Source organism: Fusarium verticillioides, chromosome 11 (genome assembly GCF_000149555.1).
Source record: "Fusarium verticillioides 7600 chromosome 11, whole genome shotgun sequence".
In the NCBI taxonomy this organism is placed as follows: domain Eukaryota; kingdom Fungi; phylum Ascomycota; class Sordariomycetes; order Hypocreales; family Nectriaceae; genus Fusarium; species Fusarium verticillioides.
Window position 1 is genome coordinate 1,784,908 of NC_031685.1, and position 26,497 is coordinate 1,811,404.

The 26,497-nt window shown below is 48.3% G+C and overlaps 10 protein-coding genes across 10 annotated transcripts; 2 read left to right on the top strand and 8 right to left on the bottom strand.

The window, feature by feature from the left end:
* Positions 1-235: 235 nt before the first annotated feature.
* On the bottom strand, positions 236-1,205 carry FVEG_10556 (hypothetical protein; the record flags this gene model as incomplete). The annotated part of the gene is made up of 3 exons (XM_018899714.1): positions 236-242; positions 295-1,048; positions 1,196-1,205. The coding sequence occupies 3 exons, from the start codon at positions 1,203-1,205 to the stop codon at positions 236-238; spliced, it is 771 nt and encodes a 256-aa protein (XP_018757833.1).
* An 889-nt stretch (positions 1,206-2,094) lies between these two features.
* FVEG_16828 (hypothetical protein) lies at positions 2,095-2,863 on the bottom strand. Its single transcript, XM_018906067.1, has 4 exons — positions 2,710-2,863; positions 2,565-2,657; positions 2,440-2,505; positions 2,095-2,343 (listed from the first exon to the last, which is right to left on the bottom strand). The coding sequence occupies exons 1-4, from the start codon at positions 2,809-2,811 to the stop codon at positions 2,317-2,319; spliced, it is 288 nt and encodes a 95-aa protein (XP_018757832.1). The 5' UTR covers positions 2,812-2,863; the 3' UTR covers positions 2,095-2,316.
* A 4,972-nt stretch (positions 2,864-7,835) lies between these two features.
* On the bottom strand, positions 7,836-8,531 carry FVEG_10555 (hypothetical protein; the record flags this gene model as incomplete). The annotated part of the gene is made up of 1 exon (XM_018899713.1): positions 7,836-8,531. One exon carries the CDS (start codon positions 8,529-8,531, stop codon positions 7,836-7,838), a length of 696 nt encoding a protein of 231 aa, XP_018757831.1.
* A 1,110-nt stretch (positions 8,532-9,641) lies between these two features.
* On the top strand, positions 9,642-11,573 carry FVEG_10554 (hypothetical protein; the record flags this gene model as incomplete). Its single annotated transcript, XM_018899712.1, has 3 exons — positions 9,642-9,892; positions 9,946-10,207; positions 10,269-11,573. The coding sequence occupies 3 exons, from the start codon at positions 9,642-9,644 to the stop codon at positions 11,571-11,573; spliced, it is 1,818 nt and encodes a 605-aa protein (XP_018757830.1).
* Positions 11,574-13,013: 1,440 nt separating this feature from the next.
* FVEG_16827 (hypothetical protein) lies at positions 13,014-13,667 on the bottom strand (the record flags this gene model as incomplete). Its single annotated transcript, XM_018906066.1, has 4 exons — positions 13,014-13,022; positions 13,067-13,275; positions 13,331-13,518; positions 13,588-13,667. 4 exons carry the CDS (start codon positions 13,665-13,667, stop codon positions 13,014-13,016), a joined length of 486 nt encoding a protein of 161 aa, XP_018757829.1.
* A 1,094-nt stretch (positions 13,668-14,761) lies between these two features.
* FVEG_10553 (hypothetical protein) lies at positions 14,762-15,658 on the bottom strand (the record flags this gene model as incomplete). Its single annotated transcript, XM_018899711.1, has 4 exons — positions 14,762-14,835; positions 14,890-15,249; positions 15,292-15,584; positions 15,645-15,658. The coding sequence occupies 4 exons, from the start codon at positions 15,656-15,658 to the stop codon at positions 14,762-14,764; spliced, it is 741 nt and encodes a 246-aa protein (XP_018757828.1).
* FVEG_16826 (hypothetical protein) lies at positions 15,641-18,189 on the bottom strand (the record flags this gene model as incomplete). Its single annotated transcript, XM_018906065.1, has 3 exons — positions 15,641-17,437; positions 17,533-18,119; positions 18,171-18,189. The coding sequence occupies 3 exons, from the start codon at positions 18,187-18,189 to the stop codon at positions 15,641-15,643; spliced, it is 2,403 nt and encodes an 800-aa protein (XP_018757827.1).
* A 1,977-nt stretch (positions 18,190-20,166) lies between these two features.
* Positions 20,167-21,773, bottom strand: FVEG_16825 (hypothetical protein; the record flags this gene model as incomplete). Its single annotated transcript, XM_018906064.1, has 3 exons — positions 20,167-20,868; positions 20,925-20,980; positions 21,710-21,773. 3 exons carry the CDS (start codon positions 21,771-21,773, stop codon positions 20,167-20,169), a joined length of 822 nt encoding a protein of 273 aa, XP_018757826.1.
* A 23-nt stretch (positions 21,774-21,796) lies between these two features.
* Positions 21,797-24,055, top strand: FVEG_10552 (phenylalanine ammonia-lyase; the record flags this gene model as incomplete). The annotated part of the gene is made up of 3 exons (XM_018899710.1): positions 21,797-22,041; positions 22,090-22,196; positions 22,248-24,055. The coding sequence occupies 3 exons, from the start codon at positions 21,797-21,799 to the stop codon at positions 24,053-24,055; spliced, it is 2,160 nt and encodes a 719-aa protein (XP_018757825.1).
* A 254-nt stretch (positions 24,056-24,309) lies between these two features.
* On the bottom strand, positions 24,310-26,368 carry FVEG_10551 (hypothetical protein; the record flags this gene model as incomplete). The annotated part of the gene is made up of 6 exons (XM_018899709.1): positions 24,310-24,735; positions 24,783-25,108; positions 25,173-25,335; positions 25,385-25,630; positions 25,683-26,051; positions 26,099-26,368. The coding sequence occupies 6 exons, from the start codon at positions 26,366-26,368 to the stop codon at positions 24,310-24,312; spliced, it is 1,800 nt and encodes a 599-aa protein (XP_018757824.1).
* Between the last annotated feature and the right edge of the window lie 129 nt (positions 26,369-26,497).

Here is a 26,497-nt window from a genome sequence, read left to right on the forward strand (position 1 = left end):
TAAGTTTATTGAAACTATATATCTATCGGAAAACAGCAGAGGAAAATGGGTAGCCTCGGTGAGTCCAGGGTATAGGTAGCACATTTAGCGCCTTTTGTGACCCCCGGCTTTATACACATTAAAGGAGCTAGCGGAGCTAGCCGCTGCAGGAGAGCTAGCCAGTACCCAACTGTGCTAATTTTAGAAATGCGGGCAGCTTGTACGCCGTAAGCATTTGTGTACAAAGATACCAGCCTTATTCTCTTGAGAATTGTGGAAGTCAGCAAAACGAGAGCGTGACACTTATGATCATACCTTTCCTGTTGATACTCGTCCTGGTGATCGGAATGTTCCATTTCCTTGACTCCCTCCACAGACGAGATATCAGCATGCGACTCATTCAACTTAATTTTGTAGGCGGCAGAGAGAGCATCTTCGAGTGGGTACAGGATCCTTTCAAAGATATATTTCCTCATTGTAAAGTCTCTGTTCAGCGCCTTATCGAGAACGTTGTATCTGGACCCTCGTGGGCCGATACAGGCGGAAATAGCTCGATGAAGGCCAGCAGGAATCGTCCTCGAAAACTTTGTAAGCAAATCATCGGCCCAGGCTTCCCTAAACTTATGAGCCACGAGAGTTGTGTCATGGGACTCGTTCAACGCCATGGGAGACCCTCGTCCTATCTCTAGGAGAAGTATTCCCGGCGACAGAATATCGGGAAAGCGATGAGGCTGGATCAAGTCTCTTAGAAGTGGTGGCTGTGCTGGAGAGATGAGGGCCGAACTCAAGTACGGCTTAGTAATATCTGGTGGTGATTGACTGTTCAGTACCCGCAAGTTTCGCTGTTGAAGTGAGTTTGCAACCATGGATTGCCAACGAAGTGCAGGAGGGATGTCGCCAGCATGAATGAAAGAATCTGGCAGTCCTTTCCCTCTAACTTCGATAATGACGATTGAGCGTCTCTTTCTGTCCGTCTTATCGAGTCTTTCAGGCTTATGATTTGCCCGTCCGGCACCTGAGGGGAATACATCCAATTCGTCTCCAGATCGACGTCGAGCTGCAACAGAATCTGGGAATAGATCATCATTCTATGAGGGAATCCGGATTTCACTCATTGCAAAATTGCACAAAGACGGTAGCTTGCTTGCGTATGCTCTTCCATCGCGTGACTCATGTGTTAGTTAGCTGGGGTTGATTGAATCCAAGGGAGACGTACTCTTGTTCATTAACAGTGATCTCCGTGTCCTGCCCAGGGCACGAATTGGTCGAAAAGAATACACGGAAGCGGGCTTCACCGCTAAATATAATACTCCCGGCAGCGTGAGCTATTTCAAATCGTTAATGCTGAGTAAGATTCCGTCGGGTTGTGACTGACATGATATGCACTGCTAGGGCACAACGACTGTCCATTCTGCAGTGGGTTTCCTGAAGAGATCGAGAATGAACACCCCGATCCAGTTAGCAAAGGCGGACGCAAAGGTCTAGAGAAATATGTCAGAATCATCTTGTTTCCGTATCCCTTGCACTGGTTTCGGAACCAACCCATAAGGAAGATACGCGAGTTAACGGCACGCAATCGGAAGCTCAGAGAGGTGAAAGTGAAAGTGACATTTGACCAAGGTGCAGACACATATGGGCTCCAATGCTGAAATCGGTCTTGTGACTGCAAACAGAGCGAAGCGCACAAGGCATGAGGAAGTCCCCCTTCCTAGCATTAATCTTACATTGATCTAGAGGATGATCTAGAGGATTTGAGAGTTGTTACCGGTTACGCCAAGATATTGTAGAAGTGAGCTGTCATACAAGTCAATGTTAGTCCAGAAAGCCACCATCTGGACTTAGAATTGGCTACGAGGGTTATAACCTGGGCGGGAAGGCCCTAGCATTTCATCCTAGGTCTGTTGCTTCCACCGCCCGAAGTGGCAGCGGGATGAGTGCGAATGGCCTCCAACAGTGGTTGAAACAGACCTCAGGCGACGTGGTCCCGAGAGCAAATCAGTCACACGTTATCCATAGCTAGAAGTCTTAGAGCAAGCATCAGCATCATGCCAGAATAACCTCGTTACCCGCCGTGATATCACGCCTGACCGAAGCCATGCGCTTCCAACAACTACTCTTGAGAAATAAATAGTATTCAAGCGAATCTGGTAAGTGATAGTGACAGTAGGCCCGCTTCCGGTCGGCCGAGCTTAAACTCCCAAGGGAGAACTCCATACAACGACCGGGCGCTCACTCCACCCGCAAAAACATTGTCCAGCATGGCTCATCTTGGGAAAAGGCGAGGGATAGTTGCCGGCACTCCTAGCCAATTGTAGCATCTTGGGGGCCTGCGTCAGCTTATGAAGCAGGGATAGTATTCAAAAACTGGCTCCAACGTTAGCAAGCATTTAGCGACGGGCGGCAATAAAAACAAAAAAAATGAAAAATAGAAAAAGATGAAAAATTAAACCAGGTACTTACTTGTTGAGAGCAGGCCATGAAGGCCTGTCGCTTATTGGCAGCGTCATTATTGTTGCAGAAGCATTGCTGAATTTCGGTCATGGTCAGTAAGTTTTCACATGCAACAAGTGGGGAGCTGTCTGTACCCCCATCTGGAAATAAGCTGAGCACCATGAGTAAGTGCCCCCAAGGGTAGGGCAAAACGAAGGGATAATAGTCGTAAACGCAGCGCAAATGATCTATTCTCCGAGATTAGTCGACTTGCCACATCAATTGGGGGACAGCACCTACGCTTCCACCCTGCCGGGCTTCAAGATGGCCCTGCTCATCTGGCATTGGGTTCGCTGCAGCTACAGCTGCGAGGGCGGAGACAATAGCAGTGGTGAACTTCATGGCTACTAATTGTGGAAACTGAATAAAGAGTATATGTGATTTTGGTGTTGAGTGTTGCGGGACTGAGGTTGTGCTTCTGAGATTCCTATACCTGGGTGACGGCTGTGACGGTGCTTTATATAGAGCGAGGTCGTCAATGCTTTTCTCATGTCTCATGGGATGCTGAGAGTCCCGTCTTTCAGAATCCTATAGAAATCAAGGCTCACGGATCTAGTCATCCGTGCTTGGAATGATCACCTCAGCTCTATTGCGGACCACCCAGTCATATTGATCGTCATATAACCTCTTTTGTGGGAATCTCTGTACCGGCATAATGTCAAATGGCGTTGCCGTCTTGGAGACAAATACGTCAAGTCAAGGAAGCATTCGCTGCCACATCTCGACTAACTAGTTAAAGACTCAGTAGCCCACCGTTGCTCACCCCCCAAGGAGTATGCAAGTTTCGTAGAAACTAGTTAGCCGCATAGTGCGGCTGAATTGCAGTAGCCAGATGACAATACCTCGATAGTAGTGCCTGATTGGATGTGATACTTTCTCCTTGCCGTTCCCCCTTTACTCCTTCCTCGCTTACGGTAGTAGTTCGGTTGGCCAGAAACAGCAGTCGTTCTGAAGCCGTCCACGGGAGACTGAATGGAAGCGATCATCCCAGAGGTTTCTTTAGGGTGATGAACCTGCGCAGGTATCCCAATAAGCAACCAGGCGCCGCATCGTGGCACACCATCCTGTATGTTCACGGCGGTTCCGTTGGCCCTTCACGTCTGTTCCTCCCGGATTGGCATACGACAAGCGCAAAGGTGAGAGAGTTGCACCATGACAAGCTGAGCAGCCTACACCACATTGCTTGATGCGGCCATCTTGCCGGCCTGGCCGCGGCAGCTATTTTCCAGGCGCGCTCCGTGGTCTTGCGGGTCCAAGCACTAACTAGCATATTAGGGCTACGGGGACTTTTTAAAGTTCAATCAATTTTGATAGGACTTCCCCGCATTAACTGTAGCTGAAGTGTCCGTCCGTTGACCTTATCTTTGTGGGGTTTGCCCGTTATGGGCTGGACATTAATTTGGTGCGGGTGATCGATCTCCGCGGCAACATGCCGCACAACTAAGCTTTTGCTCATCCGACTTATCCTACCACTTTCTAAAAAGGGCTAGCTAGGAATGATGAGCCGGCAGTTAGTTGCAGGTAACGTGCTCTTTTGCAATTGACGCACCCTGTCCTGCTCTTCTCAGAGCCTCTACGCGCCCTCGTTTCAAGATACAAGAAATAGAATACTATTCTTTCTATTGCAGGGAACAATTTTCTCTAGTATCCATATTGAGCCCATCGTTCTTAGAAGAAGCGAAGAGAAACCGTAGTTCGGTTGACCGCCAAGGGCATGCGTCAGGGGGGTTTGACGCGCATCTACCAAGGTGAATTATAAGTGTTTCTCCGGGGCAGCCTTTTGGGGCTAAGCGAGCTCGGGCTCGTGCTGATCCTGCCAATAACGATACGTTCCCTGAATAGGACAGATATTCCTTGACTGCATGGCTAGTAAGAGGAAAGAGTACTGCTGACAAGTCGAATCAAAGAGAGCAGTATACTCTGTACTGTCTCCATCTTTGTAGGTAGTCCAAGGTTGGCTGACGGGCGAGCCGAGCCTATTCGTTGACATGGCTGCTGAATGCCAAAATCAGCGGGCCCATAGATGTCCCAACGGCGTCGCTTGTCCGTTCAGATGAGTTGGCTGATACAGAAGCACCCGGGCCCCGTGCGTCCCGTAGGCCAGGGGTTACGGTCCATGACTTTCGGCCGCAGGGCTGACTTTCGGCCGACTGTGAGCGATCTCCCGATGTAGATGTTGGCATAAAGACGTCCACCTAGTGCTATGCGCACCCCCACCGATGTGGTCATTCGGCGCGAAACATGGCTGCGTTAAGCACGTGATAATTTAGGCTAGGCCATTGTTGATCTTCTCAGTAATATTACATGAGCTACCTAATCATGCAAGTAATTGCCTTAACCTGGATGCCTACTTCAGACCGCATCTACTGAGTACCCAAACTCACGCCGTGGTAAAGTGGCATAATCACTGTCTCATGAGCTATAAACATTTGGTATAGCTTCGGTCCTAGCAAATTAAAACTCTAGAAAGACATAGGCTCGGAGGACGGCGAACGCCGAGAGCGAGCCTAATGTAGCACGCCAAACAAAGTTTTCTATCTTAAACATATACTTATGTAGTTGAGACCCTTTAGGCTACTTCACGTATTGCAGCAGAGACATTTTGACTCTTCAATACTTACGTAGTTGCGTCAAAAATGTTGCCATGGGGTGATTCTATCTGGGGAGCAGCTCTACCCACCCATCCCTTGAGAATGATTGTCTCTCCGCTTTGAACATTTCACACTAATTTTCAGCTTATGTCTGTCGGGAAGGACGCTAAAGGCCGCGGTGCATTTTACAAGAACTGTCGCACCGACAGTTAGTTTCCTAAGTCTCCGCAGTTAGCGACCGCCGCTAGTGACCTAATATATAAATAATATTGGTACTAGAGGAGCACCAGTGTTTCTAACCTTTGCCCACTCAATGTGATACGCGTGGGCGAATCGGGTCACTGCATGTCTCGCCACACGATTGATAATTAAATTGTTTTTTAGATGCAGAAACGACGAGATTGCCCATCCTCACCATACCCATTTGGTAACACAGAGCTCACTGAAAGCGAGCCCCCTACCTCCTTGAGCAATCCTTAGAATCCGAGAAGGCACGTCTGATGTATTTTTACGGGTCTTGACCCAGTATTGATAGGCTGCTGATCAAGATACCAAGCTTAAAGTAGTAGATTGGTGAGGCTAGAGGTAGCAATCTGCAGATTACAGTATCAGAGGTACCTAAATCTAGCCGGAATTTCTACCTTAAAAGAGGTAACTCTGATTTTAGCTGTCTAGTTAGCTTGACTCCATAAATATTCATCAGACGTGCCTTGTCGGTTTCTAAGGGATGCTGCCCTGATTGAACCAGAAGTGTAAGGTACAAGCGTCAACACCTGGAATTCAATTGACCCTGGTAAGCGAGGGCCGGGGACCTCCGTATCCGAGCTTCAGGGGGCGTGACAAATCCCGGGCACCCCGCAGCTCCCGTTCTGTCTGAAAAGAACAGAGATGTGTTAAAGTATGATTGGAATCCACAATAGGGCTTAGGGTAGCGTTAGCCAGTCCGTGTGCTTACAGACGGGGAAACCGGCAATCACCCTGCTATTGGTATAATTAAAAGGGACCAAGCTAAAGAGAGTTCCACTACATGTGATATACTAAGATAGGTGTGATGAGTGAGGAAATCGTTCCGGTTTCGTCGAGAATGAGCTCTCTTGCTTCAGGTCTTGCCGAAGAGAAACCAGTGTAACCCCAGTCATACGCAAAATATACGACGCAAGTATTACGTAGTCGAAATAGAACCGGAGACACCGGAATAGAGGATTTGGCGTTGAAACGGCCATAAGATGGACTCGTCGTTTTGATTCTTCCTGGGTGGGTGGCCATGCGGTTCTGCAGTGCAGATACGAGTAGCCAAAACCGGAGCCATCCCTTTCATACATCGGGCTCTGCATGTATATGCTAAGTATGAGACTTCCTGAAGGTTCAGACTTGAGAGAGAGAAAGTATTGAGGGGCAAACATGTGTGTATCCAGTCACGAAGTGAGCGGAAACGACGAAACTTTGTTTCAGGAGAGGGGCGTCCCTGCTCACGAACACATCAAGGTCCTTACGCGGCTCAATCCACTGCAGAGGATGGAAGAATATTCTGACAATCTTGTGAGGGGAGGGATTGTGACTGCATTCTTTATCTCAGGGCCCAGGCTAGGACTGGAGAGGGCAGTCCGCATGGGCCATATTTGGTACACTTGCTTAATTCTGAAAATATCCTAACGTGATGGTTTAGGGAGAGGTTCTGTTGTGTGCCATGGCGGAGAGTCCATAGTTGGAAGCCAAGTTCCAAGGCCCAAGGGTACACAGGTAGCTATTCTCGAGACAACTTATACCCACTTTGTGGACATCAATAACCTTAGAACAGTAGGAAATCGCCTTCAGTCGTCTCTAGAGCTCCTAGATCTTAGGTTGAAGTGACTTTGGGTCCACGGAGCCTGTTACAGGCCCCTCAGGCACAGTAGAGGTCGCCGAAAGGCCCACACCTGCCCCCCACTGGGAATGAAATGGGCTCAAGCTTTAGCGTCTTTGTCAAAAAAGAACAAAAAGGCTTGGCTACATGGAGATCCAGATGGTCATTCCTATTATGACCTTCTCCTCGAGCATGCTGGCGTACCTTGTGAGGATTGGAGTCTTGATTGGTAGTAGTAGACGAGAAATGATCCAATAATAGTAAGAGAAGCACGTCAACGGTATTGAAAAGACGGGTGTGGTTTTGAAAGCGACATCCGGGATCTACTTGTAGCCCGAAGCCCCCGTAAGCACGAGCTCGGAGAGCAAAGTGTCTTACACTGTAGCGCCACAAGAGTCAATTGCGAGCAGTCGATGGAGTCAGACGGTCACTGAGCACGAAAATCAGATCAAATCAAAGCACAACAGCCTTATGCGCATTCTCTAGAGTAAAGGTGATTTCTATCTCATGGCCTGATTCAGCTCTGGGCTTTTGATGTTGAGTCACGGATATCACTAGCAGTTGTTGAAGCCCCAGGCATACGCAAGGCTCCAGTTAACCTCAATTTTGTAGGCGGGGTAAGAAAGAAGAAAGAAGAGGGTGGGAAATGGGGCTTACATGCGTGTGCTGAACAACTGCTTCCGGGCGTTGTCGAAAACATAAGCTAATGAGTGTCTGGTACCTTAAGTTACTAGGCTTACCCCCACTCACGTATATCTCATCTCTATCCTGAAGTATCCAAACACATCCTTCCCCGCCAGAATCTCGCTTTATTAAGTTCACAGGCATGTAATAATGCTTCGAGACATGGGACGACATATTCAATATTAATCCTAGTACCAACTATCGTAGCTCGCTTACAACCTTGCCTCCCCATCTTTCTAAATCTATTGTCACATCATGGTACCCATGAAGACCGTGGTAAGAATCAAGACCTGGACCAGTCTCGTAACGTGACCATTGACAGACAAACTCCCTGAAGTCACGGTAGCTTTGCTGGGGCTCGATTGACCAGATCCACTTGCGTTGCCGCCACCCTCTCCACCTTTGGCATTCGGACCCGAAGGATTACTTCCAACCGCCTCTGTAGCCTGAGCTTCAGCGCTGCTGGGCTTTCCACTCTCTCCTGGAGATGGAGAATTCTCGGAACCTTGCGAGCCTTTGGACGGCTGCCCTGTGATGGCTGCCTGCTCGGGTACGGTCAGGGTGTACGTGACTGCCCCCCCGGCGCACTTCTTGCAGACCGTTGTAGTTATCATGAACCCTGGGGGGCAAACCTCAGGGCTCCAAGGCACGGAGCATGGGGAATTCTCTGACCCTTGGCAGTTGAAGGTCATGGTATACGTATGATCGGAAAAACCAGTAGGAGTGCCAGCGGCGTCAGAACCCAGACTGGAGACAATTGTGGTATAAGTTACTGGGCATTGGGCATCAGGTGGCGATGAAATGACCTTAGTTGGCAGAACAGTAACAAGGGTAATAGGTGAGCCAAGTGTTTCAGAAGCCCCATTACAAATACCTTCAGGAGATGCATAGCTGCCTGAGATAAGAGTAAGAGAGAGAGAAAGAAGTGAAATCGAGGCAAACATAATGCCGAGTCTGCTTCAAAGTAGGATGACAAAATGGGGGGCGGGAAAAGAAGGTAGAGAGATATAGATGATAGTAAGAACTGCATGCGTAGAATGTGCAGCCTGCGTAATGTCATATATATACGAGCCCTTAAATTGATTTGAAAGCTTTATGATCTCATGTGGAATGGGAACAGGTCCTTCCCAGCTGAGGCCATTGCTATGCGAACCACTACAGACTTTTGAACTGGAAAGTCTACTTCCTCTAGACCGGAGGACGTAGACTAAGTGAGACCATCTTATGACTGTTGGTCACGAAGTCACGCACCGGAAATGGAAAAGGTGGACTGTTCGCCTGCTCGGAGTTCATGGGCAATCTCGGGCATGTATTCCGGGACGCGGGTTCTTTCTAATGCGCAATCCTATACACAAACATTCCATGTTCTGGCCACTAATGAGTACCTCTTGCCTTGAAGTAATGAGCCATAAGTCCTATCATTAAGTAGCCTAGCACAATTGTGGAATTCAGCTGAGCAAGGGACAAGTACGGCCATGACTTGAGATGTCGAAAAGCTTCATCTCCCAGATCAGCTCATTTCATATTTATACCCCGGTCTTATGTGAGCTAGACTTTAAGTTAATAGCCACGAGTGCTCTTGCTTGCGCTCGAATGCAAGCTCTGTTTTCGGTGAAATCCGCTCCGTGACTCAAAATTCTTCAGCATAGCCTCTCGTATTGAGTCCAACAACCATGCTTAGCGCCGATACCCGTGTCTTCCCAACATGTCGCCTTCGGTGCAGTCTCCTCTCCGTGGTCGATAACTTTCTAAACAAACTCAAGTCTAGCAGCCTTGAGCAATTTCTTTTTGAAAGTCACATATCTGACTGAAGCCATCTTGACGCTTTGCGTTAGCAGTTGATGTGAGGATTAGGATACGTGTGAGCTGACAGTCTGCTGACTCTAGACAAACGATTCGTTGAACCTGGAAATAACCCCTATGCCTAGTCACTGATTCAGTGCTTTCGTTGGCATATATAAATCATGCATGTAGCCCTTAGGGAATAGAACAGCCATCGAGACACGGGCCTTGGTGTTAAACACTTGTTACTCATTACTCATCTTTGCTATATGATGCTTCGTTCATTACGTTCGCTTTTCATTACGGGGGTTGCCCTGCTAGACTTGGCTGCTGCTCTTAAGGGTTGTCCTGTGGAGCCACATCCTGTGATTCTAGTTGAGGAGACCCCCATCGTTCTTAGTACTCTTGTGTGCTCTGATACAGCCTTGACCTTTGGCTCCATTACCATCGATGTGACTTCAGCACCAACACTGCTCGTTACCAGCTTCAATGCTATCACAACAAGCACTCTTCACGATGGCAGGTATGATGAACCCTGGAGCTCTTTAACGAAGTTTTACTCACATGAGTCCCTAGTAATACCGTTACATCCTTTACTGGACCTTGGGTTACCTTGACGGGAGGCTGGTGGACTGGCTCTGGAGCATCTACCCTCACACTTCCACCTGGTCAAGGAGGTGGAACTGGCACCAAGATTATATTCGCTGGGAGTGCAACGGGCTCCTTCACAAGATCTTTCACGATGATTGCAGGAGGACAATGGACCGGAGCCGGGGTGACCACGATGACCCTCCCGCCAAGTGGCAGCAGTACCGGGACCAAGACCATATTCACACCAGTAAGTATTATCACCTACAACACCCTATTGACCAACCCAAAGCTGATATTGCCTTAACTAGCCGCCGACCGATACCTCCACGAGTGCTGTCTCTGCGTCAAATGGAGAGTCAGGAGCGGCATCCACGGGTATTGGTGGTGGACCTTCTACAGGTGGTGGCTCTGTCTCCTCATTAGGGGCATCAGGAGCCATATCCACAGACACGGGCGGTTCTTCCAGTGGAGGTTCAGGTTCTGATTATTCAGTTTCCGCCTCAACTAGCGCGGGATCTGGTTCATCTCACGGAAATACAGGAGCTGTATCTACTGGCACTGGTACTGGCTCAGAATCCTCTACCGAAAGTTCAGGATTTATATCCACAGGTACACGTACTGGTTCGGACTCCGCAACAGGGGGATCAGAAGCCTCGTCTACTAGTGATGTTGGTTCAGGTTCTTCAACTGGAGGATTAGGTACCTCCCCAACTCAAGCAGGATCCGGGGCACCTTCAACTAGTAGCGGTAGCTCTGCCTCAACAGGAGGATCAGGAGCCTCTTCTACTAATAGTGCTAGCTCAGGATCATCGACTGGCAGGTCAGACTCATCTTCAAGCGGAGCAACCTCAACAGCACCCTCAATAGACAGCACAAGTTCTGCCTCTTCTATTGGTAGCACTGGCTCAGGCTCATCGAGTGGAGGGTCAGGTAGCTCTTCTACCCTTAACACAGGCTCCAGTTCTTCTACTGCCAGCTCGGCCTTATCCACTAGCTCGGCCTCATCCAGTAGCTCAGTATCATCTACTAGCTCAGGCTTATCTACTGGCTCAGCCTTATCCACTGCGAGCTTAGGCTCATCTACTAGCTTAGGCTCATCTACTAACTTAGGCTCATCCAGTAGCTCAGTATCATCTACTATCTCAGACTCTACCTCGTCAAACACGCAAGGATCGTCCTCTACCGTCTCGGCGACCGCGAGTCCCACCGCAGTAGCCTGCGCGAAAACGCCGCCTCAGTGCCTGGCGCTGGCTGGAACAAGTGGTCAAGAATTCTCCGATGAGCTCGGAACTTGTACAAGCGCCTTGGGTTATTACGATGGCGTGAACACCGAGGTGGGATACTGCACAAGCAACAACCTCCCTGGGAACAACGGCGACAAGCTCATTCCTTGCTTAAATGCCGCCCTGGCAGGAATATGCATTACAGATCTCCCTGAAGCATGTACAAGCCTAGCCGGCAAGACCGATCTGTTACTAGCACTGGCTCTCCCTTATTGCAAGTCCGCTCTGGGCCCTTTCAGTGCTAGCGGCCCTGCTGCGACATGTGTGGCAGGCAATTTGAGTACAGGTGATGATGTCATCACCTGCTTGAACGCTGCGCTGTTCTCTTGAATCTGGGCTCAGGTTGAGCTGGGGGTGGCACAGCGTCTCATCCACTCGTCCACAGCAGAGATCTTATCATCGCTAGTCTGACCCATTTAAGATCTCAGGTCCCCTACTCTTGCCCAGCTTTCTAGGTTAATATACTCATCTTCCTCCGCCTAAATATCCTCGCTGTCGCAAACCTCCTATATTATTCTGACCCTTTCTGTACTTCTAATCTCCTCGCTTATTAGCTCCCTTGAGTAAAGCTTTGCCTAGATACCTTCTATCTTTAGGACCCAGCTATCGTGAAGAAAGTTACCAGATCGGAATAATGTTCATATTCTATCTCACAATCTGATAGGACCTCCTCCAGTATCTGTATATAGGCTAAATCCTCCTCGTGAATCTCGCAAATATCTTCCTCATTTAGGATAGTATTATATCCATTAGTCGCCAAATTACAACAAACATGGCGTAATTCTATGGCGCGAAACGTGATATACTGTAAGATGACACGGTACATCCAGGGGAAGATAGGTCAGCTATCTTTGCATCTTAGAAGTAAGCTACCGAAGGCGTTTGATGTTCTTAGAGCGTAGGACTCGAGCAATTCGGTTCTCTGAGAAGTTTGGCGCCAACCTAGTCCCTTTAAAGATTGCTGCAGCCAGCCTAGTCCTTCTAAGAACTTCACCAAGGGTGTACAGCCGAGTACAGCCGTGTGCAGAACACCGACATTTACATGCGTCATCGACATCCCGCCGAGCGGTGACTTCTGCGATCGCCTGTGGCAGTTCTCTGGACAAGTGAGGAATCTGTGCCCACACGATCCCTAGCGAAGCCATAAGGTAATGTGCCCATGTGATTTACGGCACGACTCCAGGCAAGAGGCCCTGTGGAACAATCGCCCATATATCAGCACCGCAGGCTATCATCCAGCAGACATAGTTTTGAAATGATTCGTGTCTATAGGCAGGGCCATTCCACCGAGGGCGGCTGGGAACCATATCCTGAATCACTTGGGCAAGGAAGTCGGGAAAAGCGGTTCCAAAATCGAACCCTAATGACATTGCGTGTTCAGCAACATCGCGATCATATATATGTGTATATATAGATTCTGAAGATCCCACCCATTGATATACGTCGTCATCTGGGTAAAATAGCAACTCGGGTGGTATCTTACAACATCTTGCGAGAAAATATTGTACTCTGGTGGTGTTTCGGTCCAATATTCACCCTCTGCATAACCCGAGATCCTGTACGTCTGCAGCGGAAAGGTTGGAAATAGCGAGAAGCTCCAGGCCTCTCCTCCTCTGTGCGAGATGACTTAGGACTACCATCTAGGTATGCTGGCATGTCTGGTCGAAATATGTACATATGAAGCTGTGTAAAAGTACTGACTTGGATTCGAGAAGAAGATCTATCACCCTGAATTGATTGCAAAGTTGCTGACGACTGGACTCTGATATTTCAAGGGGACTACATGGAATGTAAGCCGCCATATCAATCGGGTATTGCTGTACCTTATCTGCAGGCTCGACGATGTTGGCATGAGCCGCCATTATGACTGCTGATAAAATGGGAAGGTTTTTGTTTCGCATGGCGATGTGGACTGGCGACTGCTCACAATAATTGAGCTCATTCAAGTACGACGGATACCTCTCCAATAGACGATAAACATTCTCTTCATCGTTTTTGTGAGCTGCGATGTGGAGGGGATTGAGCCCTAGATCTATCTGATCATGAGTAAACATTCTCCAATTCCTGCCCTTTATATGATGACTTACTCTCCGCAATATCCGGGAAGTTCTCTAACAGTTCCTCCCGCCTCGTGTCAGGATATTCGAGATACGTCACTTGGTAGTCTCGTCCTGTTGGTACATCACAAGATGCTAGTAGGCTTGAAATGGCTTCGCGAGCCGTGTCAGAATCGAATATCCTGATAATGTGTGCAATTCTCAAAAAGATGGGCATTCTAGTAGTTTTTTATATTAATGTTGGGATAACACAGTGGAGTAGAAAAGCACTACCAGGGAGAACCTACTTTACTCGAGGACCATTTGTGATAGAGATCTTCGGATCGGCAAACGATCGGAAGACATAAGAAACAACATTTGCCGGCATTGTGAACTCGCCGAGTAGCTATATTAGTTTATGCTTTGGCATATGGTGAAGCCACCGGCGCCAGCTCTGATGGAGAATGAGAAACGAATAGTGCGACGTAACAGCCTGAACATAGCAGGTATATGGAGTCCTAACGTCCGTCTGTGTTCCTCGGCTATTGGGACTATTCTTGATAAGTGACATTCTGGTGCATGATAGGTAGTCTTTGGGGTCCCTGTCTCGTAGAACAGAAGTCCCAGACGGCGTCCTTGGCTTTGAACACTATGGTACGGAGCGCAAGCTTTTTACACATTGAAGAAGATAGCGGAGTGAGCCGCTGCAGACAAGCTAGCCAGTACCCAACTGTGCTAATTTTAGATATGCAGGCAGCTTGTACTCCATAAGTACATGTGTACAAAGACAAAAGGACATACTGAATCTCACGACGCAATGACATTTACTTAGTGTTTAAAAACAACCAGCAACTTTTGCTTAACAAACTAATCCCTAAAGCAAGCTGCTAAATCCTTTGAAAGACATAACTGCAGTGAAGTACGCCTTATAAAGCTGGTGGCCTAAGGACTCCCCACAGATAATGGAAGTTGGACCTACATGTACGGATAGACACGCCGGGTTTTCAAACCCCCAGTAACCTGCACCAATGAGGGAGGAACACATAGTGTCACGCTGCAAGCTCGGCTCAGGGCTGAGTCGTAGTACAGTAAATATAGCGAAATTATCAGTTTAGGTATTGCTAAAGCGAAGGATGCCACTTTTTGTTTATCGTGCTATACTCTAATACCCATCCAATACGACACCGTGATCAAATTACTGTTAGAGTTCCTGCTCAAGGAAAATGATAAGAATATGCATGGAATACTCAATTCGTCTTTAATCATCTCTCCTTGAAGGAAACCAGAATGTATGAGTGGCATCTTCGTAATCTTCTGGTCGGGTGTTAGCTGAAGTGGATGTGCCCCGGTTGTGTTTTGGCTGATTCTCATGCCTCGACGAATGGGACAAATTGGTAGAAGCGGGGGCGTTGAAAGCGAATTCCAAAGGGTCATTGGAGCTCTGTGCCATCTGGACGTTGGGAAAAGAGCAGTCCCACGAACTTATGGAAGCATCATTGCCATCTCCATACATCGATTCCTGGCCTGGACCAAAGCTGTTGATTGAACCAGTGCCACTGAACAAAGAAAGAGACAGTGTATCAAAAACCTGTTGGGGAAAGAAAACATACGGGGGAATTTGACGATATCGCTGAGCTGGTGTATCAAGCACAGGTACCCCGGGCAGGGCTTCTGGAGCAGCAGTCCCCCTCTGTGGATCAGTCGGCAAGATATTCGCAAGGGAGGGTTCAATGCTATTTGCTCATTCTCCTGTGTTATTGCAGGACGCATAGGTAGTTCGTTGGGCATGCTTAATGACTGGCTGTCAGGTCTCGTCGCTGTGCTTGGCGAGGGATCGAGAATGTTGGCCAATCCCTCGAAAACCTCCCTGCCCATATCGCTAGGATTCCTCCAGACTTCCTGCCTGAACTCTTCGCTACGTAGTGTCTGAGCAACTCTGATGCGACACTCGGTTTCAGATGTCTCGTGGTCTGTATCTTGTCAGCGGAGTGAATCAAGATAGGCGTGCTTACAGAACTGCTTACAAGGGCTGGGCAAGTCGGCTGTCCAGTCGGGAAATACTGTGTTAAAGGTCTTCTGCCACTGATGGACTGGTGTCTCGAACTGCTTAGGCTTGAGAGACTTCAACGCGTCGCTTTGATTCGTGTCGAAACCATCCTCATAGTTGACAGCAACTCTCGTGGGCTCACAAGCCACCTCCAAAATCAAGTGATCCTGAATTTCGCTTTCTGGGAAGATCAATTTGCACCTGCCGCACCGAGTCCGCTTATCACAACCTAGGAAATGGCACCGAAATAGATGTTCCCTGTCAAGGTGTAAGTAATCAGGTCCATAGATGTTGCAGTATTTCCCAAAGTGTACTTACTTCAAACGATGCATGTCTGGAAACCCAAAATTAGAGCAGGCGCCCCCAAATCTGTTTGGGCATCTCTTGTTGTAGGGGCACGCGAATCTTAATCCAAAAGCATGCCGCGATTGTTTCTGTGGTGGAGGCGCCATGCTCTGCTCATCGTTTTCGTCCATATTCTCAGTTGAATCTCGACCGCGTTTCTTTGAATTCTGGCGACCACATTTTCTGGCCTTTCCGGAACTCTTCGAGCCACTGTTTGTTGCAGACGACGAAGAACAGCCCGACCCACGACAGCAGAGCCCAACCCCGAATGCTAATAAGATGCGGTGCACCCATCCTGGAAGGTTACGAGGCGGAAGGTCTTTGAGCCTTTCGAAGGAAGTTTTCGGTATCGTAGAGAGGAGCTGTGCCAGTGTGGCCCGTTTACCCGCTGCGATAGCATAGTGAAGAGGGTTCCAACCTGAACCGTCGGCCGTCAGAGCATCTGCTCCGTGCGATATGAGCAGATTGATCATGGAAGTCCTGCCGAGAGAGGCTGCCCGAGATAATGCTGACTGAGTGATGACAGTGGTTTGAGAGCTTACAACTGGCCCTTTCTTCAGAAGCTGTTCCAAAACATTATTGCGACCGGACCGTACGGCGAGAAGCAGTGGCGTTTCGCCGTTTGAAACGAAGTTAACGTCCGCCCCGGCATTTAGAAGTAGCCTCACAACCCCTAAATGGCCATATCCTGCTGCCCATCCAAGCGCTGTCATACCGTAAAGGTGGTCTCGGTCGTCGCAGTCCTTACCTGCGGAGATGAATCGTTGACACGATTCGACATGGCCTATGGCAGACGCCAAAAGAAGTGGGCTTGAGGTTGAGGTCTCTGACCGTTTCGCTTCCCATAAGGTGTTGGTTGTGCTTAAATGAGCCAGACGTGGCCATTTCTTGTAACTGGAAACAATGCTTTCGTGCAATGCAAGTGAGCTTTCAAAGAAAGCGTTCTGTGACAGGTCTAACAAGAGCTCTGAGGAAGACGGCTCTAGTTCCAGAGCTATCCTTAGATGTAGCATCCAGTTCTCCGCAGCGTAAGTCAAGAATGAGAGCGTAAAAGAATACGAGTCTGTAAAGCCTTCGCGGCGAGAACGTGTCGCTGACAAGATAGCCCTACAGCAAGACCGCGCAAGTGCCTTATGCCCTCGGCCTTTGAAAACCTGTTCTTGAAGGACTAATTGGGTAGCTGGTATACCGCCCGGACTGACTTTGATAAGAGCGTTGTTTTGAGTTGATAGACCCCACAGCTGATGGCTCACATCACGCGCCTCACACGCCTTGTATTCAATCAAGAAGTCGACCACACTTTGATGTATGAAGCTAACGACAGATTGTTTTGGATTGGTTGAAGAATATTGAATTGAAACCAAACCTCTGCATAAGGAGGTGATTTTTTGAGCGCAGTCGCAATCTTCCGCAAGCTGGCCAGATAGTGCGCCGATATTTTGGCGGCTATGCCTGCAAAAGTCGTACCCGTCTAAGCTTCCCAAGGCCATTGCATCTGTGAGTTCGGTGACAATTAAGGGTCTCGTCGCGAAGGCGACCCATTGGAAAATAAGCCGAACTATTTCCCGGTTCTCTAGACTAGATTCGATGCGGGAGACGATTAAGCAATATAAATCATCAAGACCTTTAGGGAAGTCAATGTGACCAGCCTGGCCTTCACCCTGGCCTTCCAGCTGATCGATCCATATTTCGAGATTCGAAAGGACCAGATGGACATATAAAAACCTGCCATCTGAGGCCTCGATCAAGCTGGGGATTATGTTCCGCTGTATGTATTCGCCCTTGTAATCAACTGATGAGACCATAGATTTGGTGTAGTATGTGATATCCGCTGCGTTGAGATCGTCCAAGATAATGGTACGTGTTTCAACGTTCGAAAGGTTGGGGCCGGAACGTGACGAGGCACAGATTCGGATAGGGGGATAGTGAGTATGCTGAGAATGATAGAGTCGATTGGCATGTCCTCAGTCGCTTCATCCAAGGCATCCAGAAATATCACTAAATGAGAATCTTCTTGGGTAGCTTGCAAGAGCGATTCTCGCAAATATGAGAGCAGCTCAGGGTCTCCCCACTGCCAATCGGCACCATAATCTCCGTGTACCTTTGTTCTTATGGCGTAGGTGTCTCTCATCCCCTGGAGCTGGTAACAGGGACGCCTGGCAAGTAACTGAAATATGAGAGATCGAAGCATGGCGTTTGTAGAAGAGTGACCAGAGTTGTTGAACTGGAAAAAGAAAAGAGACGTAGGCTCTGAGAACGTCACAGTCTGATGAATAAATCGCAAAAGTGTTGATTTACCACTTCCTGGCTTGCCCTTAATCCACAGAAGACCTGAGGGCTGTTCAAGCCAGGATCCGAAAGCTTCATGTTGAAAAATCCATGAACAGGTACCTTGCATAGGAGTTGAGAAGCTCTCAGTGCTGGTGACGTGAAGAGAACGAAGGAGTCCTAGTCACTATTAGTAACACTGTACAGACACAAGCGAAGACATGAACATACCAGAAATGTCGGGATCCATTTGTTGGTAATAGCCCTCGAATTTATTGGAAGGTAGATCATGGCAAAAGCTCTGTATGATTGTAGAGATAGCTTTATACGTAGGGCTGAAAGGGTCCGAGAAGTTCCAAGTGCTCTGAAGTGAACGGTTAGCTGTAATTATACAAAATAAACTCATCACGCATACCCAATGGTTGGCGTGAAGCCCAATCTGCTTTTGGCTACGAATGAAAACATCTTCGCAGTTTACAACCTAATATGGCGCATTCAGTACATACAAAAACTTTCCAGACCCAAGTTACTTACAGGGCCAAAGTCTTCTGGGGCATCAGGTAGGCCGACCTCTTCGAAGAGAAACTGGCTTGAAATCGAAGCGAGACCAATCCAAGCTATTGAAGCCTCGAAGAAGTGTAGTGACGGAAGCGATTATCTTCATGCTGATGGCGGATGATTTAGGCCCTTGATTGTTTCGCATGAGGTTCAATTGATACGGTATCCTCTCATCGACGGTCGAATGAGGTGTACCAATGAAGATGAGACCTAGAATCAATTGATGAAACGCCTGCTCTGGATCAGATTGATTGACAGATCTCAATAGGGCTTCTTTGACAATGAATCCCCCGGAACCGTGGCAAATGAGAATAGTTCGCCTGTCGCTCTGACCAAATTAGTGCGCTGTCGAGCCCCAATAAGGCTAGCAACGTACCTGATTGCTGGGAAAGCCGTGGGAGAATCCCGTTGCTGTCTTGATTGTTAGTTATCGCAGTTTGGCGACGTCGATAGTGTGAAAAGGGAGGCCAATTGCCTTTGTTACAAAGCGCTGTGCGTAGCGATGCTGCAGCTCTGGCGATACTGTCTACGTCTTCCAACAGATTGCCTTCGTGATAGAAGGAATATGCTTCTATCGCCAGCGGTAGCTCGAAAGGCGATTTGATGGGCTTCAGTCCCACTGTCTCGCTGTCGTCGTATCTGCCACCAACACTAGTGCAAGTCGAATTCAGACCATGGATGAAGATGATTCTAAATGGCAGATCAGTGAGAATTCCTTCAAGTTCCGGTTTCGGCGCAGAGCCATAAGCTCCAGCGTAAATTGACATTGACATGGCGCAGCTTTGGTGCTTGTGGGATTAGGAACGTACAGGATGCAAGAGAGAAAATGACCAATTTTCTTTGATACCCCCCCTTTCTTGAACAACTTAACACCTCCTCATAAATAATGGCTTGACATTTGCCAGTTGACGGGCCTATTGAGTGAGAGCCTCATTTTCAACCGCAGTCAAATGAGAAAATGATCGTGGCCCAATCAAAATATGCAGCCAAGATGTTTCATGTATCAACGTCATCCATCAACAAAGTGATTCGCCGGCAACATACATATTATGCAGTGATTGCCGCCACAATTGACGTAGGCTTCGGAGTTTCGAGTGGGAAAATACGCGCAGGAACAGAATTTCGCATTGTGCATTTGCAAAGGCCCAAACGCACAGGCATCTACCAATCAGCCTCATATTCCGCCCACCATCTTGGCCCCAGCCCGTCTCACCGACTTACGTGCGCACGCCAAACTCAATGTTTTGCTTGTGGCTGATTTTCGCATCAAGAAATATGTCCCGCAATGTGCTTAGATTTGCTTTAGGTTGCATTTCATCGTCGTTTGTGAGATAGGGTAGTTGTATTCTAATGGCCTTCAGATTCAGAACAATCATCGCGTATCGCATATAATTGAATAGATGGAAGACGATGGTTACTTAACGTAGCAATTAATTATATCAATAAACTTTGAATATAGGGTTCGTGAAATGAAATGCATCCTTCTATAGCCTTTCAAGCTGCACAAATGTATAAGTGAAGCCAATATCTTCCGTAATATACGAACGGAGAAATTCATCCTTAAAACAAGCCGACAAGTCTTCGAGGAAAGTTACCTCTGCAAGGACCCCTGATTGCAAGGCTAGCTCGTTAAGGTCTCTCTTTTTTGGGTAGGCTCCTGTTTCATCCGTCAAGAACCGGGAGTCAAGAACCGGGAGCATGCGGCAGTTGTAAAACCAGTAATACCAGCGGCATACCTGACTCTGGCTGACATATTAGCACCTTCTTTGTCTGAAACGGCTGAAGACCATGAAGGGTGCATGATTGGGACTGCCACATGAGATTTAACCTCCCATTTTCCTTGTTCAGCATTGATGGACAATAATATCTCTTCCATGGTCCGGAAGTACAGCGGTAAGTGTACTGTGACTGACGGATCCAGATAATAGGTGCTTGCGAGGTTGCGAATGCTAGCCTGTAGACACGCAACCGCAGGGTCAACCCCGATCTCTCCATGACAGGGAATGCAGAGTGTCAAGGTGTCGTTGGGTCGAATCTCCCTATGGCGAGCGGACAAGAAAGACACCAGATTTTCGTGGGCATTCCTAGCTAGGTCTGATGTATCCCATGAAGATGGCATGTGCTGTAGCCAATGAAGCGCCGTGAAGGAAAACCCTGCATCAACGAAATTATCAGGCAGGACTTGTCCAAAAATGGATAGAGTGACCATCAAGGGACTGATGGATAGTCTAACATCCTGTGAGAGCGATGACCAGTTGTTCTTGATGGTCCCGGTGAGGCTGGAAAAGTCATTAAATGGTGTATCGTTGAATACGAGAGTTGCAGACGAAAGCCCGGCAAGGCAGAAATATAGTTGGCAAGAAGGCGGATCCTACGTAATATCAGCTTCTTCACTTTACTTTCGAGTCAAGGCTAGAGAAGACTCACGTATTCTTTCTTCTTTCCCTCAGAGGACCCATAGTCAGCAAGAGTAATAGTCTTTCCTGTGAGATCTGTAAGTATCGATCCATCGCCGGACCATTTGTGACATGATTCAGAGGTTGAAACAAGTTTCCAAATAGTGGAGAAAATTTCTTAAGATACGAGACGTGTTGAAAAGCATCGAACCGAGCTAAAATGGTCTGCCATGGCGTTATACGACTTACCGAGACAAGGAGTCCCCTGAACTTTATTTCTAACGGTTCCTCATCCTATTGCAGGGCTAAACGCAGATCCGGGAGCTCGGGATCAGCGATAGTGGGTATTATACGCGTTTATATGTCTTTTATCTCGGGACTTGTGGCTGAGAGCTCAAATGGCCATCAGAACTTGGCGTTTTTGGCTCGGGTAGCATTTCTTGATACAGTAATAATAGAGTTTGCCAATATGTTACAGAAACTTGCCAGGAGAAGAAATCCCTCGGTTGGTGATACAGGTTACATAATTAAAACGGCAATCCCCTGAACTTTGATCTTCCGACTGAGCTAACTGAAGTCAAGATATCACTATAGGGCTTGTCATATCTAAAAGAGATTAGATTGCGGGAATCGCCGCAGATAACGAGTCACAATTCACCCGGCGTCTCCACGACGGATTGTCACAGATGTAAGCGGGCTCAAGTTGTTGGAGAGACCTCTTATACAGACACAGAGCTGACCTCAGCGGAGGTAAAGAGCAAAAGGTACTTCGGGGATTCGGTTGCCGACAATGATACACAATGATGATTGTCATACGTGAACCGCTTAAATAGCTTGTTGCTACCGGCTCCTGCAGAAGAATCGTAATCCCAAATCTCATATTTTGCAAAAGTCAATACCAAAATGTCTGAAATGCCGCTTCGTGACACTGATCATCTTTCTGGCTGTGGTCATCATGTGACTGCAGTCTCAGACCGGGAGAACGATGCCTCGAAAAGCACCAAGGCCACTGACCCTTCAAGTTTTTCACCTGCTCATGCTTCCCAAGCTTGCGATATCTGGAAAAAGATCCAGAGTATCAAGGATTGCGGTTTTGTGATTCTCGATGGGTCCGACCTTGATGTCGCTTCGGTGATTGCAGTCGCCAAGTAAGTCACCACTCCTGTTATAGTACATCAAGCTTACAAGCATACCAGGTATAACTGCAATGCTTATGTGGCAAAGAGAGACGATATCGCAGACGCCATGAATAAAAGTGTCGTGCTGCTCGAAGAGTATCTCGCCAAAGGCTACTTTGTATACGGTAGATTACCTGCCCTTAATGTCTCAGATCTTTAATCTGACTGAGTGCTAGGCGTCAATACAGGCTTTGGTGGAAGCGCTGATACACGAACAAAGGACCTCCCCGCTCTGCAGTCAGCATTACTGCAGCTCACCCAAGCGGGCATCTTGAATAATGAAGACGAAAATGGAAGTGCGCTTAGCAGTATGCCCGTCACCTGGGTCCGAGCCGCCATGCTGATTCGCTGCAATACACTACTTCGGGGCCACTCAGGTGTCCGCCTGCAGCTCGTCCAAGCCCTCCTTCTCCTACTCCGAAAAGGCATGACGCCTATTGTTCCACTGCGGGGATCCATCTCTGCATCTGGTGACTTGATCCCTCTATCATATATCGCCGGCATGCTTGAGGGCAACCCCGACATTCGCGTCCGCACAACGACCTCGTTTGTTCTGTCCGCTGATAAGGCCCTTGAGCTCGCTGGCCTAGAGCCAATTGCCCTTGGACCCAAGGAAGGTCTTGGGCTTGTCAACGGCACAGCTCCTTCAGCTGCATTAGGCTGTCTGGCTGTTCATGAGACAAACAAGATATTGTTACTGGCCCAAGGGCTTGTAGCCATGTCATGTGAGGCGCTACTTGGCAAGGCTGAGAATTACCATCCTTTCATCTCTTCTGTTTGTCCTCATCCCGGGCAGGTAGAGTGTTCTGCAACTATACTGCACTTTCTCGGCGGATCTTCACTCGTTCAAAGCCTCAAGGAAGAGGATAAGTTCAGACCTGGTCTTGCTCAGGATAGGTATGCCTTACGCGGGACTCCACAGTGGCTCGGTCCGCAACTTGAGGATGCCTGTTCTGTGCTATCTCAGATCACAGTGGAGCTCAACTCAACTTCCGATAATCCCATCATCGACGTACATTCTGGCGAGGTTTACTCTGGCGCCAACTTCATCTCTAGCTCAGTTACCAACGGAATGGAAAAGACCCGCCTAGCTCTTCAGATGGTCGGCAAACTCCTCTTCAGCCTCTCTTCTGAAATCATAAACCCAGCCATGAACAGAGGTCTTCCTCCCAATCTCGTCGCCGACGATCCCAGCTTATCCTTTACCATGAAAGGTATTGACATTAGTATGGCAGCTTATTTGTCAGAGCTTGGGTATCTTGCCAACCCTATTACACCCCATGTCCAATCCGCAGAGATGCACAACCAGGCGATCAATTCTCTAGCGCTGATCTCAGGAAGATATACTCTTCAAGCAGCTGATGTTGTCATGCAAATGTGCGCCGCGCATCTATTCGCCGTTTGTCAGGCGTTGGACTTACGAGTGCTCCATATGACGTATCTCAAGGCGCTCAGAAGCAAGTTGATCTCTGTAGTACACCCATTCCTGAATGAGGTTGAAGATCAGGTAGCGGAAGGGATCTATGAGAGTCTCCATGAGACTATCGTCAAATCTTGGAATGCCTCGGCGTGCTATGATCTCGAAGATCGATGCAAGATTCTATGCAAGGAAGCAATACCGGTCCTTCGTGAGCACCTTGAGGAGCACCAGATGCATCTTGTCTCGGCACCGCCACTCCGGAGAGGCTTGGAGAGTTTAGCTTATTCCACATTCACCCAGACAAGGAGCGAGTTCTTCCTCAACCCTCCTACCAAGCAATTTCTGGGCAATGCTTCTATGAGACTATACTCTTTTGTGAGAGACGAACTAGGTGTGCCTTTTCATCAAGGCCTGGTGGAGCATCCTGGTAGAGGCCCTGGGGTCAAGATCAATGGACGAGAGAAACAAACTATAGGGTCTTGGGTTTCGATCATCTATAGCGCCCTGAATAACGATCAGGTCTGGGGTCCCTTGGTTGACGCTCTAGGGAGCAAGGCGTGCTAAGTGTGAGTTGCCTAAGGGCTCATCTACTGGGCCAAATTTTCCCTGGTGCTCCTGTCGGTCAGAGCGAAGATGCTAACCTGTCTTACCTGTTCATGTTCTAGATACCTTTTTGTTGCTGGCACCCTTTCACCGTGATGGATTACTTGCGTCGCATTCATTGTTTGCATTCTACATAAGTTCGAAGTTTTGATGCCTGTTGAAATAATTGCGATTTGATTGTTAAACTGAGTTGACTACGTATAAAGAAAGATGCTTTAAACCCGTGCCGCTTCGCTTGTTCCGTTTTGTGCATGAATCCCGTTCGCCCCGTCGATGCTCTTCTCTGGGAGGCTGCCGTTTGTCCCATTGGCCCTATTCATAGGCGCTGACTCCTTCTGCTTTGCCTTTTCTCTCAAGATCTTCTTCAGCACCTTACCGCTCTGACCGCGGGGAAGCTCTTCGATGAAACGAATCTGCTTGCGTAGCCAGTGGGTCTCATCAAGTTGAGCCTTGATAGCCTCGTCCAAGTGTAGGATGAGCTCCTTCTTCTCTTGTGCAGTCATGTCTTGCTTGGCTGGTACGACAAAGGCCAGCGGTCGTTCGCCTGCTTCATCGTCTACAACGCCAATGACTGCTGCGTCCAGAATACCAGGCTGTACACGGAGTAGTTCCTCGATCTCAGCGGGGTTGACTTGGAGACCCTGGGTACTTTTAGTGAATGACTTGTGAGGATGAATACTGAACTTACCTTGACCTTGATCATGTCCTTGAGTCGGTCAACTAGGTAAAGATGATCATCGCCGTGGGGGCTTCGTCTGAAGAAGCCGATGTCGCCGGTGGGCAACCAGCCATCAACGGTGAACTTGGTCCTCATAGCATCGTCTTCATCTAGATAGCCTGGGATCATGGCGGCTGACTTGAGATACAACTCTCCAGCAGTGTCGTAGGATGTGATCTCATTTCCATCCTGGTCGATGAGACGGCCTTGGTTGGACGGGAACAGACAACCGCTTGAGCCAGGCATGATATCAGCGGCGCGGCTAAACGTCACAATGGATACACACTCAGTCAGGCCTGTTCAGGGGGAGGGGTGTCAGCCAGAGTTGGGGGTTCTACTGAAGTATTGATGTTAGCTTACCGTATCCGACTAGGAGACTCCAACTAGGCATCAAAGCCTTCATCTTCTTGGTCACACTATCACTACATGCTGCAGCGCCAAGAACGACATCTTGCACAGACGATAGGTCAAAGATCTCGAACAAGACGGGGTTTGCTGCTAGCGCTGCAATGACAGGAGGAACCTAATTCTCAATTATTGTTCGTTCAGAAAGTTGAGACAAGTTAACTTACAAGATATAGACGGGAGATGCGGTGCTCTTGAATCGATTTGAGAACCAACTGCATGTTGAAGTTCGGGTGGAGAACGGCCGAGTCACCTCTCACGAACATAGCATGTGTAGTGACAAGACCATAGCCGTGGTTCAGCGGCAGTACAGCAAGACCGATGTCAGGATGTTTGTACCCAGCTGAGCTCTCAAAGACGGCTGCTTGGGTGACGTTGGCGATGAGGTTAGCATGGGTAATTATGGCAAGTTTCTAATCCCATTAGCGTTGGTCACCGTGATATAGGCGAGAGTTCTCATCATACCTGAGGTCCTGAAGTTCCACTTGTAGTGAGGTAGAACGCAACCGTGGTGTGAGCATCCTTTGGTTGAAGCTGCTCAAGGTCAGGAAGTATACTGCCCTCCTGGTAAAGCTGGGGTAGACATTTGATCTCTCCTTCAAAGTTGGGCAATTTAGTGTTGCTAGTGTTGATGGAGAACATTCGTCGGGGAGCCTTGGGAAGACGGTTCAAGATTTCCTTGCAAGAAGGTAGTAGCTCTTCGCATGTGATGAGAATGTCACATTTGGCTTTGGACATGTGTGAGGAAATCTCAACGGGTGAGGTTGTTGGTTGGAGAAGTAGACAGATACCACCGATGCGATGGATTGCCCAGCAGACAACGAGAAAGTCAAGCTGTGATTGATTAGTATTATTCACTTAATGGATTTCAAGATGTTTACCGAATTGACAGCCAAAACGCCAATGACCTTTTCTTCAGCAATACCCTGATTTGGTGACCATTCAAGTTCACTACACAATGCTTTCGTCAAAGCGTTGACCTTCTCTCTGACTTCCTTGAGGGTATACTTCTTACCCGTCAAAGCGCAGATGAAAGGTGCACGAACACTACCAGAGGCACGTCGGCTCTCGAGTGCCCACTCAGCGACATTCGCATTGGGATGGATCTGGGTGGTGATGTCAGGGACCCACGAGGGAGGTTGAAAGACCATCTTGACAGAGTGTACAGGGCTATCCGCAGTATCGGTATCACAGTGGAGAATGTCGTTTCAGGTATGTTAACCCAACGGAGTCCTCTAAATAGATGGAGACAGTGGATGAAGTCGGATAACAGGTGAAGA

Bases quoted from the DNA above. Each gene is read 5' to 3' on its own strand.
- FVEG_16828 (XM_018906067.1), bottom strand. From the start codon at position 2,811: ATGAAGTTCACCACTGCTATTGTCTCCGCCCTCGCAGCTGTAGCTGCA. The intron at 2,658-2,709 runs GTAGGTGCTGTC...CTCGGAGAATAG, and splicing joins AAGCCCGGCAGGGTGGAAGC to ATCATTTGCGCTGCGTTTAC. The intron at 2,344-2,439 runs GTAAGTACCTGG...CGTTGGAGCCAG, and splicing joins TCATGGCCTGCTCTCAACAA to TTTTTGAATACTATCCCTGC.